The sequence below is a fragment of the Rissa tridactyla genome, chromosome 5 (assembly GCF_028500815.1).
Source record: "Rissa tridactyla isolate bRisTri1 chromosome 5, bRisTri1.patW.cur.20221130, whole genome shotgun sequence".
Classification (NCBI taxonomy): Eukaryota; Metazoa; Chordata; class Aves; order Charadriiformes; family Laridae; genus Rissa; species Rissa tridactyla.
The window spans coordinates 28,551,255-28,564,424 of NC_071470.1; the positions used below are offsets into that span (position 1 = coordinate 28,551,255).

Below are 13,170 nucleotides of genomic sequence, written 5' to 3' on the forward strand. Positions count from 1 at the left end.
AATCTTTTCCCATCTAATTTTTTTCTGGCATCTAACAGTCTGGAGGCTTTCAAAACTGTAAAAATTCTGTTTCAGTTGATTAAACATTGATTCCCACTGACTACAGTGCAATCCAGACTACATCTGGATCTTTCCTCGCTTATGGGTGTTCAGCTTCCACTGAAACAAGTGAGGAGTAATGCCTGTGGTAAGCTAGGCTTACATCTGGATTTTAGCAATATTCTGGCACTGTGACGCCTCCTCTCCTTCTCCATTAATTGGAATAGAAAGACACAACACTATATGTATCAGGGTTGGAACTAGATGATCTTTAAGATCCCTTCCAACCGAAACCATTCTATGATTCTGTAGCCTCCTATAGTATATATCGTGTGTCACCTTGCTTGAGGTACCATTGGCTGGTCTTAAGTAAAAGCACTTATGTGTTACAAGTGCAAGCACAAGCACAAAGTGTTACAAGTGGGGGAAGGGAAGATGGGCACTCTGGAGTGTTAAGTTGTTCATAATGGTATCTCTGTGCTTCTGCAAGGGTAACGGTTTCTTACCTTTTTTGTTTTCCAGAAGCTTCAGTTTGTATGGCAGGGCTCTCCTTCCTTATCTGAAAGACAGGAGATCTTCACCCATGTTATGGATCAGTACAGCTACTGTACCCCATCGCAAATACCTTTTTCAAACAGGTCTGAAGATTTCCCAAATAGGCAGAAATATTGATTACTTCTGAGAGTTTATATTGTTGGAGTTAAGCATTTGCTTTGACTTTTTTATCTCAACAGTATTCTACTGCTTTCTCCTGACTTGCAGTAGGTCAAGGAGATGTCTAGACTCTAGATCTGAGTCAGGATTATTGAGCATCCCCAGCTACCCACCATAATACTTGACATTTGCTCAGTACCTAACAATTGAATCCTCAAAAGTGACACTTACTACTGACAGGCATTAAAAATACTTCAAAATATTGACAGGCTTAAAAAATGTTTTCTAGCACCAGGAGGCTTGGAACACAGCTACGGCTTTCATCTACATTACGTGTATCATGTCAGTCCTTATCAATAAATATAGAATAAAAATATGAAACAAATCAATTGCTGTAAACAGAAAATGTCCAAAGCAGGACTGGGTTTTTGTTTCTCTACCTGTAAAGTTAAGATTTAAAAACTCCAGGAAGCGCAGTATGGACTATTAGCTGTTAGCTAATTGATTTTTCTATGGGAGATTTTCAGCATTATATTGTGCTGAGATTGTGTAAATTATCTGTGTATATACTAAAGCAACTAAAATTTTGCATTCACTTTGTGAAAAATCTGAGAGCTTTTTAAAACTTTATTTTGCTCATTGGCTTATCCAGTAAAATACTCTTTGTAAATGAAGCCTATTTGGGGGAACATCCTCATTGTTACAAAGCTTGCTGTTTTGTCCTATGGTTTCTTTGTTCTGTGCCAGCAAACAGCAGGGACTTGGAAAGTTGCACAGTGCAAAAAACAAACTGGAGAACCTTCCCCCTACCTCCACCCCCAAATAAACTCTAAAGCCTAAATACTAGCAATGAATATAAAATGGATTTTTTTTGCTTCTTATTCCCTGTGTCTTTGCATTTTATCCCAGCACCTTTTGATGTGTTTTTCCCAGTTGAATAAATCCTGTTTATAACTTATGGCTTTTTCCTTCTATTTAGATCAGGATTTTATTGGAATGGAATTGCAGCTTTCCCAGATCCACCAAAAGATGGTGTTTATCCAAACATGAGTCTCCCTGTTACAGATACTAACATTAATCTGTATGCACAAACCATGGTGGCAAACATTAAGGAGAGAGCAGCCTGGTTCCGAACGAGTGATGTTTTGTGGCCATGGGTAAGTGCATGATCAGCATTTGCTTTAGAAATGGCAAGTACACCTACAGTAATGAGCAGTAGGTAGGTGGTGCTTTGCTACAGTATGTACTGCAAAAATGCAGGTGCAAACCACATGTCGGTAAAGTGTTTTTCTAGTAAGTGGGACCCAAATGTCTGTTTGGTAATGACTTTTAAAAACTAGAACTTCCTTGTACAGTCTGCCAGCTGCCTACCACGTCTTCCACCCTACTTAATATAGAAAGAGTTGTGACAAAATTGTAAAGATAACCTCTTGCAAAACTATGTGTTGCAATATTGCTTCCTTTTTTCTGTCCTTGTTTTGTCTATTTAAGTGATCTGTTTACATTACTGCTTAGCGCGACATAACTCTATGTTAACAACAACTGTAGCATTACAAAGAAAATGTATTGTTCATTAGGTAGACAACGTCTTTTCTAAGTGTTGTGTAATCATTTTCATATGTAGTCTTTGTATTTTCGTTAGAAACAGAAGCATATCCCAGCTTGGTCATCCAGATGCTTTTTTCAGCAATACGCTGTGTTAATTACATCCTGCATGTACACCTAGCACTGATGTACTCTTACTATTTTTAAGTCCTAGTCTTAGGAAAGAATAACATTATCTAAACCAAATGTATAGTCTGTTGTTTGAATTTTGATGGATGCTGTAGGTCTCATAATTACAATGTTAAAGGCTGATGTGTGTTCTGAAGGTGGCTATTTCACCACAATATCTGTTGTTGCAAAGAGAAGCAAACATTTTCTGACGCAGCTTTGAGTCACTGATTTGTTTTTCTCCCGTGTTTGTGACACTATTGCTTATAATGATTTTTTTTTTTTTAAGAGAGTGAGAGGAGAAGTCGGATATAATACTCTGTAGTAGTGCTATAGTGAAGGTTATGCTGAAATGGGGAGGAGGGAGTTTTGAATGGTATAAATAAATTCCAAATGTCTAGATCCCAACTTGCAGTTTTGCAGTAACGTAAGAAAATTTCAGCCTCTGATTTCCTGATTTGTGTGCTTGTGATAATGAGCTTTAAATAAAGTAATAAAAGTTTGTTACCCATTCATAGTGCTATGTAAAGAAGTAGAGAGAAATAGATATATGGATACCTCTGTAGTTAAGCTTAGCTATTTTTTTGTGATTACAAATACTTTGGAGTACTTAGATATTATTTTTTTCCCTTCAGTTAAAAAAAAAACAGGAAATACACACCTTCCCATTTAAGGTCAGACCTCACACCCAGACTGTTGGCACTTTTGTGATGAGTTATGTGGACAAACAAGTGTTTCTTCATGATCTAAAGCAGCTGGTTGTGCAGGAGGAGGCACTGGGCTGTGGGGCAGTGTAAAAGTTCAAACCTGCCTCTGTAGAGGCCATAGCAGCAGATGTAGCAGGGGGATGGAATTGTCTTAAGCACTGGAACTGATCCTTGAGACATTTTTTGGACTGTGTGGATGTGATGACTAACTACAGCAAGTTCTCTTGGAAATCCTTATTCTGCTGAACTACGGTGTTCCTCAGCTACTATGTTCTGTGTCAGTGTGAGTGGAGTCTGCCAGCCCAGCGCATCCCCTTCTGTGGTGCCAGGTGTCTGCTTTTTATGAGGAAGTCGTCTTGGATCATGAGCTGGAAGTAGTACTTTGCATATGTGAAGTAGTTTTGACTGGTAAACATATTACTTCCTCTCCACAAATTTAATTAGAGTCAACATTTGGAAGTCTGGTTTGCACTAACTACTGCATTTTTCAGTTTGGTATGTTTTAGTAGCTCATTCCAGTTTGAAGTTGTTTCACAGTTTCTGTTATATGCATGCAGAAGATTTCTGGGTATCTCAGAAGAACTTTCTGGTTTGGAAGTAGAATTTCCACTTTTCTCATCAGTGACTTACTCTGTTAGTCTGAGGGACAGTGCGTGTGCACTAGGATTCATAAAGGATGTGACAGTGACCTTACTTGACACACCTAGGAAATGGGAGGGGAATGGGGGTGGCACTCATATCTGGGAAAGAGAAGGGAGAGTAATCATCAGGTTCAGCTCATTCATGAGTTGAATGGGTTCAGCTCATCAGGTTAAACTCTTTGAACTCATCGGGTAAAGTAGAAGATGGGATTGCAAAGAAAATAGAGCCTCCTTGGCTATTTCTTCAAGCATCTGCTAAGCTTTGAAGACAAATTGCTGAGAGCATCTTTATTTTGAAAATGAGATCAGGATTAAGTTGGGCAATGTTTTCTGTCTCAGGCTCAGAGACATGAAGATGAGGATGTGTTTAAGCTGGTGTCAGTGTTGGAAGGCTTCTATTAGGCCTTTTTATGTGGAGGAGGTATCTTAGCATGTTATTGTGCTTCAGATCAATGCCTATACCGATACTATAAGAATATACGTGGTGCCGTGGCTCATTGATTTTCATTTTCCTGTTCAGCTACTGTAGTTGAACAAAGGTGTGCTTACTGACACCTTTTTTTAACTGTTTGTACATGCAGATAGTCTGTATTGAGATGCCTCCAACAGAAGGCAGAAGTTGTGCAAGCATGCTCAAAAAAAAAGATTATTTAATACACAGTGTATCACCTCTCTTAACTATTTGGATGAGCATCAGAAGTACTATAGTCTACTGTCATGATGGGGGATCAGCAACACATTGTGAGACATTTGTAGTACAGAGATCTCTGTCCAGATTGTTTTGTTTCACATCACGTCCTCAGCACTTCCGAAAGCTGTAAGCATTCTTAACAGGAGAAAATAAGGAAGTTCTTATTATATAAATTTCTTATTATATAAAAATAAGAACTTCCTTATTTTCTGCTAAGTGGGAGAAATGCAGTATGAAAAGGTTGTCTTTCCAGGCATGTATGCATGCATTTTCCAATTGCTACAGCGAAATTTCATGCTCTTGCACAATATGGAGTGTCAACACACTTCTCCCCTATCTGTAATGCTGGTTATCAGCTGATCTGTGCAAGTAACCCTACCCATTCTTGACATTTGTAACAAATAGCTTTTATATGGGCAGTCAAGATCAAAAGAAATACCACTTTGACATGGACTACTGTTAAAAAAGATCCTTCTAAATTACATGACCCAAAGTCATTTGGCTGTTCTGTTTTTGGAATTTCAGGGCTGTGACAAACAGTTCTTTAATGCATCCGTTCAGTACTCCAATATGGACCTGTTGTTGGATTATATTAACAAGCATTCTGATGAGTTTGGAGTGACTGTCCAGTATGCCACTGTTGGTGATTACTTCCAAGCAATTTATAACAGAAATCTTACATGGGAAATTCGGGACTCTCAAGACTTTCTTCCATATTCAACAGGTAATTAAGTTCACAACTGCATAATGTCTGCCTCAAATGTATGTATTTAAAATTTTAATAAAGAGAAATTGAGAAAATGAGAAATAAAGAGGAAAACCACCATCTCCTTATAACGTTTATTTACACTACCAGGTGTCATCAAATAGACAAGTTGATCCCAACTTAGTGTTATAAGAAAGATGGTAGGGCAGTGGTTAGAATATTTCTTTGTGACCGGTGGAAGAAATGGGTGGAAGAAAGAGTGTAGAAATAGGCAAACTTGTCAAGAAATCTAACTTGAGTTTTTTGTTTTGCAGTCTTTGAGTAACAATAGAGTGCAAAGGAAGGCTAAGCCCAAGGGATATTAATGTGTGTAACGTCATCCATGTTTTTTTAATGACCTGAGGAAATGTATAGATACTGCACTAATTAGATTCTGTTACAGTGAAAACAGTGAGCAATGAGATAAACCTGTAGGCCTAGGCTACCTGACTGAATTCAGTGGATGGATGAAGGAAAAAAGACTGCAAACTGATTAGCAGGCAGCAGTGGTAGCAAAGGTGCTTTGCAGAGGTGTAGTGGCACAACTAATACAAGAAGTCTCGTGTGACATTGGAGGAGTCCTGTCTGAACTCTCCAAAGCTGAGATCCTAGGATTCATTCTGCTTTAAATACAGATTTTGACTATTTGTTTCATTTTGGACATTTAACTTGGAATTCATTCTTTTGTCTGCCTCACACACGTTAGCATGCACAAATAACCTGTAGTCTCCTAGGTATTCTGCAGTATTAGATGTGTGTGTTATGCCTCTCTTCCCCAAAAATGATCTGTAGTAAGGACACTGTGCTCCAGGATCCAGGGAACTGAAAGGAAGCTGATAAACTGAAAGATATGTAGAAAGAGATGGATGCATGGCCAAATACAGCCATGACCCTACTGTTTAAAAGAACTGAATTATGCATAGATTAGAGCAGAGATGGGAAACGCAACATGGAGTAGAATGTCTGAAGGAGAAGCAAGGCAGGTAACCAAAAGACCAAGGCAATCTGAAAGCTCTTAGGGTACCTCTTTGTTAGTACAGTGGAATAGGAGTGGTCAAAGTAAAACAGTTGGTGCTGAGGATTTGATGTCCACGCTAGATGGTGATGATCAGATTCGTGACCATCTGATGAACCTGAAAGTGAACAGTCCATGGGACCTGATGGGATACACCCATGGGTACTGAAGAAACTGGCGGATGAGGTTGCTAAACCACTCTCTATTATATTCCAAAAGTCATGACAGTCTGGTGAAGTCCCCACTGACTAGAAAAGGGGAAACATAATTCCTATTTTCAAAAAGGGAAAGAAGGAGGAACCAGGGAACTACAGGCCAGTCAGTCTCACCCCCATGCCTGGTAAGATTATGGAGCAGATCCTGCTGGAGGCACTGCTGAGGCAGAAGAATAACGAAGAGGTGATTTGGTACAATCAACACAGCTTCACCAAGGGCAAATCGTGCCTGACAAACTTGGTCGCCTTCTATGAGAAGGTCACAACATCAATAGACAAGGGGAGAGCAACTGACATCACTTACCTGGATCTGCGCAAAGCCTTTGACACTGTCCCGCATGACATTCTGGTCTCCAAGTTGATAAAATATGGGTTTGATGAACTGACAATTCAGTGGATAAAGAACTGGCTTGACGGCCGCACCCAAAGAGTGGCTGTCAATGGGTCCATGTGCAAGTGGAGGCCAGTGACAAGTGGAGTCCCTCAAGGATCAGTACTGGGACTGGTCTTGTTTAACATCTTTGTCAGCAACATGGACGGTGGCATAGAGTGCACCCTCAGCAAGTTTACCAACGACACCAAGCTGTGTGGGGCAGCTGACACGCTGGAGGGAAGGGATGCCATCCAGAGGGACCTTGACAGGCTGGAGAGGGGGGCCCATGCCAACCTCATGAAGTTCGACACGACCAAGTGCAGGGTCCTCCCCATTTGGGTCGGGGCAATCCCAAGCACCGATATAGGCTGGGCAGTGACTGGCCTGAGAGCAGCCCTGAAGAAAAGGACTTGGGGGTGCTGGTAGACAAGAAGCTCAACATGAGCTGTCAGTGTGCGCTAGCAGCCCAGAAAGCCAAATCATATCCTGGGCTGCATCAGGAGAAGCGTGGCCAGCAGGTCGAGGAAGGTGTTTCTCCCCCTCTACTCCACTCTCGTGAGACCCCACCTGGAGTACTGCATCCAATTCTGGAGCCCCTACTACAAGAGAGATATGGACGTGCTGGAATGTGTCCAGAGAAGGGCCACGAGGATGATCCGAGGGCTGGAGCACCTCTCCTATGAGGACAGACTGAGAGAGTTGGTGTTGTTCAGTCTGGAGAAAAGAAGGCTCCGAGGAGACCTTATAGTGGCCTACCAGTATCTTAAGGGGGCCTACAAGGAAGCTGGTGAGGGACTTTTAGGATGTGGGGTAATGGTAGGACTAGAGGGAATGGATTAAAACTAGAGATGGGTCGATTCAGACTGGACGTTAGGAAGAAGTTCTTCACCATGAGGGTGAGACACTGGAACAGGTTGCCCAGGGAGGTGGTGGAAACCCCATCCCTGGAAGCGTTCAAGGCCAGGCTGGATGGGGCTCTGAGCAACCTGATCTAGTGCGAGGTGTCCCTGCCCATGGCAGGGGGGTTGGAACTAGAGGATCTTTAAGGTTCCTTCCAACCCTAACAATTTCATGATTCTATGATTCTATATGTAATTCGAGGGAAACTGGATATAATCTGGTCATATGGAGCCCATTAATGCTTGTTACATACTGTCAGGAATCCAGTTTGTCAGCTCCAAATCCAATCTTTTATATACTGCAAATACTAGGTAAGGATGGCTGGTAGATTCACTTCAAAAGCACGTTCGTGGTCCAAACAAAACACTAATGTAGATGAACCCTGAAAGCCTCTCGTGGCTCTAGGAGAACGATTCATCTTTTTCATTAAAGAAAACAGTTTTAAGTTCTGGGGAAAAGAAAATTGTGTTGTAACTGAAGTCTCAAAAAGTAAAAATACCATCTGTATTTCTGAAATGTCATAGTATGCTGTGACACAAATTCATTGCAGCTGCTTGTTGCTTGCTTGCTTGCTCCTTACTTGCTGTGCTACCTTAGCGTATCAAGCAGCGCTGAAAAGTACTGGGAAGATATGAAAGAAGGCATGCCATACCCAACATCTCTTTAATCCTTTTCCCCAGTAAATTTACTGGTTTAGGCCTCATATCGAAGTATGCAGAGAGAAGACACAGCTAACTTCTCAGTTTCTAAACTCGTTAATCTGTTTCATTGCCTGGATTATCATTAAAATGTCACTGGTATCATTAAAATACCTTTTTATATAATTGTAGCTACCACTACTTCATCGCATTTTTTGGCACTGGGGATGTATATCTCAGACTATTACAACCCAAATTTAGCTTATACATCCAATATTCTGTAACATGTCTGTTAACTTTTAAATGAATAAAAATAACTATTGCTTCCTATGAATCATTGCATGGACTGATCCCTTACTCACCTCCCTCTAGGGATCATGTCAAATCTAACAACTTGCTGATAAATGCACTGCCAGTTTTTGAGTGCTAATATCCTTTTACATCTGGGCTCTTACCTGTATCTTGTGGCATAATTTACAGGCAGTAGTCAATTGCCATTAGCTTGCGTAATAGCGGCACCTTCAATGTTCCAGGTGGGTGCCCACACATAGATGCAATTTCTTCCCCAAACGACTTAACTGTGCCTTGCAATTGCGGTATAGGTTTGAGTGCACTTTCTCCCACATACTGTTTTGCTTCTTGATGATTAATCCTCTCTCATTCTTTCTATGCCATTTTATTATGAGTCACTTATTGGGCTCAGTGTCACTTCTGACATATGCCTTGGAAACTCAAGTTTTAAGTCCTAGATAAGTATTTCCTTTTTCTACTCTGCATTCATTGTACCGTGCTAGCATGCATATGTGACTCTTCTGCTTGTAACCTTGAAAACTGAAATTGAATTCACTCTATTTGAACTTCTAGCATTTTTCAGGCGAAAAAGATTTTGTCCTGGAGTTTTTGAGCAAAAGATCCAGATTTCTAATTGTTGCCTTTGATCCTAGGCTGATAGCAGCTTGTTACAGTTGAATATATGCACTTTGTAAAGCACTTTCTGACATTTCTCTCTGGAAAAACTGTTTAACAGTGGTATATTTAGAAAAAAATTCCCCTCAAAACAAACAAACAAACAAAACTCACTAAGGGATTTGGAGGTTTTGAAAACAAATACTAGTTTTCATAGTTTACTGTAAGGGATACTGGAACATATTAGCACAAATTAACTGTTGAAATACTTTCTACTGGCCACTTGATGGCATCTTTTGATGTAGCTTGAAGTGCTGCAGTACTTTGGAGTCAGGTTACCACATCACTGTCTCTACTCCATTTTGAGGAAATGAAATTTAAGAAAAATCCCTTTGAGTAGAAGAGGGGAATACAGAGAGCTTGTATCAAGCACTAAGCAAGGATTATAATCCACTTTATTAATGAGTAATAAAATATCCTTCAGTGAAACTTCTAAAGTTGTTTTGTGCAGATCCACAAAGAAGAAATTTCTGCAAACACAATTTAATTGATAACGGCTTTGCATTAACACTCTTGTTACTAGGCCTGTAGAAAAAACTGTAGTTTTCCAAATTGCACGTTTATGGCTGTGCTTCTTTGTAGGGCCTATGACTATTCCATTTGATGGCTGATGTGTAAACCCACAGCAGGTTCCATCCAAGCTATACAGTAGTAGTCTAATAGATAACAAATAAGTGATAACTGAAATGGTAATTTTGACATGTATTGGATTTGTTCAACTCTTAACAGAGCCATTTCAAGCATGGACTGGGTTTTATACTTCTCGGAGCACATTAAAAGGAATCGCAAGGAAAGCAAGTTCACTGCTTTATGCTGGAGAGTCCTTTTTCACACAGTACGTCCGGAAACACCCAGCAAGTTCTATTTGCAAATGTAGAGCCTTAAGGCAACTTCAGAGCCTTAGATGGGCAGTTTCAGAGGTAAATATTGCTTTATTTTTTAATTTGAATGAAAATGTTTATTACCCAAAGGTAAAGCTTTGGAGCATTTCAGCTGGAGTGTCTCGAGGTTGCTTTTATGGTTTTAGAAATAACTTTACCCCTTAGCAAGTCATAAGTAAAAAATAGAGCAATTTTTCAAAAAACTGTCTTGAAACATGCCTTCAGCCCCTTAGCCATGCATTCAAGACATGGTTACTGGCAAATGTTTTCTTCAGCCGGTGAAAGAGTATGTGGTTTTAAACTTTGCCCATAAAATTCCTTTTCTTAATGTTAGTTTTATTATTTACAAAATGTTTTTTAAACATCAAGCAAACAAACAAAAACTGAACTAACTGAAAATTTCTGATAATCTCTACTTCTGCAAGTTAGAAGAGGAAGGACAGATTTGTTTCTTCAAAGTTCAGCTAAATGATCAGCCTCATACCGTTAACCATTTAGAGGCCTCAGTGCTTTTGCGGGTAATAAATATTTTGTCAGCTAAGTTATTGACCAGATCTTAGTAGGAAATGAAAAACCTGTATCATTACAGTAGTTTTGCTGCATTCTTGTTTTTCGTAACTTGTATTTTTTTTTCCTCTAAGTATATAACTTCAGTAATTTCTAAATATTAAAATAGGAATATGTATAGAGGGAAATCTGTGTGCCTCTTGTCTTTGACCATTTCATTCTATATATAGCAATTTGTAATAGGCAAAATGTGAATCTGTGAATATCGCTGAAATACCTTACTATTTTAAGTAATATGTCTGAAGGTTAGTGAACCATGTTAATGCAAATGCAAACCTGAAGTCGTCATCCTGTTGCATTGAGACCTTTCAAACTACTCTTAAATGTAAGGTCCAGCACCACGATGGTATAACAGGCACAGAGTCTCCCAAGGTGAAGGACATGTACACGAATAACTTGATGTATGGAATGTTCAACGTAAAGAAGTTAATGGCTTCCATAATTATGGACATGAACAATGCAAAGAAGAACGGAGAGGTCTATTCTTCCATTTACATTAATGACTCAGGAATACCAGGTACTTTTTAACACAGCTTTTCCAATTTTAGGCTAGCTTATGAAAGCTATCGTGTTTTCCTTCAAAATAATCAACATGCTATGTACCACCTAAGTTTCACAAACCACGTCTGGAAAATCCTGTTTGCCTTATGAGACCTGCTAGACCTGAGGCATAAACTGATGTTAGGCAGAACTCTACCCCAGTGCATTAGATCTGGCTCCCAGACTCAGACCTCAGTTGTAAAACAGAGGGGAGAAAGAGGTGCTGATCGGGGTAATTACTGAGCTAACCTTACTGTGCAACGTAAGATTTCACGTGGTAAGAAGCAGAGTCACAGGTAAAACAGATCTTGTTATAGTGTACTGCCGACTTGTGTAAAAAATGTAAAATAATTTTCAAGGAGTCTATTCTAAAGACTGTACATTCCCTTCTATCTTCACTTTGGAAACTTTTTAAACTGTCAAAGTAAGCAGTGCCGTGGTTCTGTTTTCTGTTTTACCTCAAACCAGGACAGCTGCGCAACAAGCTGATTTGGTTTTTTACAGGCTTGTTTTCAGATTAGACTTCTCATTTGATCTTCTGTATAACTCTGATAAAGTTAATACTGCTTGACAATAAGTTGTGGTAAGCTGCTTATTTTCACTAAATGCATTTACATTCAACTCAGGTGTCATTTTCTGAACACATGGTCTCTTTTTATTGAGTAAAGAATAGAAGAATAAAGCAGAAGAGGTTATTATGAAGTACTATAAAGTGTTTCCTTTTTTCAGTCATGAAGTTTTACTGTGGGCCTTCATGTTAGAATTTTGTAAGATGGTTGTATCTTTCAAGTACTTTTTAATACCACATTTTAAAAATAAATCATTTTAGTGACTGATAGCTTTGTTTGCATTCACAAAGGTGCTCCAGATGTTGACCAGTATGTTGTTGTCTATAATCCACTGGCATGGAACATCACTACCTTTGTCGCAGTTTCTGTCAGCCACTTGGAAATGAGTGTATATGATGAACTGGGACATTCTGTACCGGCACAGGTACTCCGACTTTGTGTCTTTCTGCTGCTGTTCTTCTGTTCTTTCACTTGTCAGTTTTTGATGACTTGATCCTACCTCTTGTCAAAGTGTGGTAATACATAGTATTACAGTGAAAACAAGTATTAGTTCAAACTGAGATTCTCCAAGTCCTCCAAGTGATTTTTTTTTTCACTTGTCTGTTCTCTCAACTAGGAATTTTTTTTTAATGTCCAAAAGGGCTTCCTGCTCTTCTAGTGTGTTTGGTTTGTCCCTTGCATGCCTGCTGTGTGTGACCTGGCACTTGTTATCTTGCTTTTCTTTCTATAAAAAACAGTTTCCAATAAAGCCTTTATGGTTGAAGCCCTGCCCTACAATTCACAGTCCTGTTTGTACAATTGACAGATTGCCTCGGGGAGGAGAAGAGATTTCAGAAATGTAGGTCTTAGTTACGAGCTCAAAAGAAACTGGTGGCAGTCAGCTGACATGACAGTTCATTCTGTCACAGACAAGTTCCAAGACAAGGCCAGGTGTTCCCTTGGAGGGAAGAAAGTGGCCTCAAATGACAGCTATCACTAGCCTTTCTCAGGAGCATCTGCTGTAGAGAGTGGCTCATCATCAATGGCTTGATAAACCTGTAGGAATCCCTCCTGCACGTAAGGCCTGAAGAGGTGTGACACAATTCCAGATGCTCTCCTCTGTCCCTGAGATGCCAGGTAGCTCAGCAAGTTGTGCCAGCTGGACAAGAGTTTCTATTATCTGTGGCTTATGACTACCGCTATGCATCTAGGCACATTGTAGTCAGGTAGTGATACACAACGGCTGTCTCCTGTTCCTGTATATATACGTAATGGTGGTGTAAGACCATACTGCCTTTATCTGGAAACCATCAGTCTCTTGGGTTAGTACATGATCA

The 13,170-nt window shown here is 39.8% G+C and overlaps 1 protein-coding gene across 2 annotated transcripts in view; it reads left to right on the forward strand.

The window, feature by feature from the left end:
- MAN2B2 (mannosidase alpha class 2B member 2) overlaps positions 1-13,170 on the forward strand; it is a 36,023-nt gene that overhangs the window by 14,060 nt on the left and 8,793 nt on the right. For both annotated transcript variants that reach the window (XM_054203109.1, XM_054203110.1), the window contains exons 7-12: positions 562-677; positions 1,673-1,850; positions 4,971-5,169; positions 10,027-10,217; positions 11,076-11,262; positions 12,145-12,278. In XM_054203109.1, the coding sequence (XP_054059084.1) occupies positions 562-677; positions 1,673-1,850; positions 4,971-5,169; positions 10,027-10,217; positions 11,076-11,262; positions 12,145-12,278 (1,005 nt within the window). The remainder of the gene's footprint in view (positions 1-561; positions 678-1,672; positions 1,851-4,970; positions 5,170-10,026; positions 10,218-11,075; positions 11,263-12,144; positions 12,279-13,170) is intronic.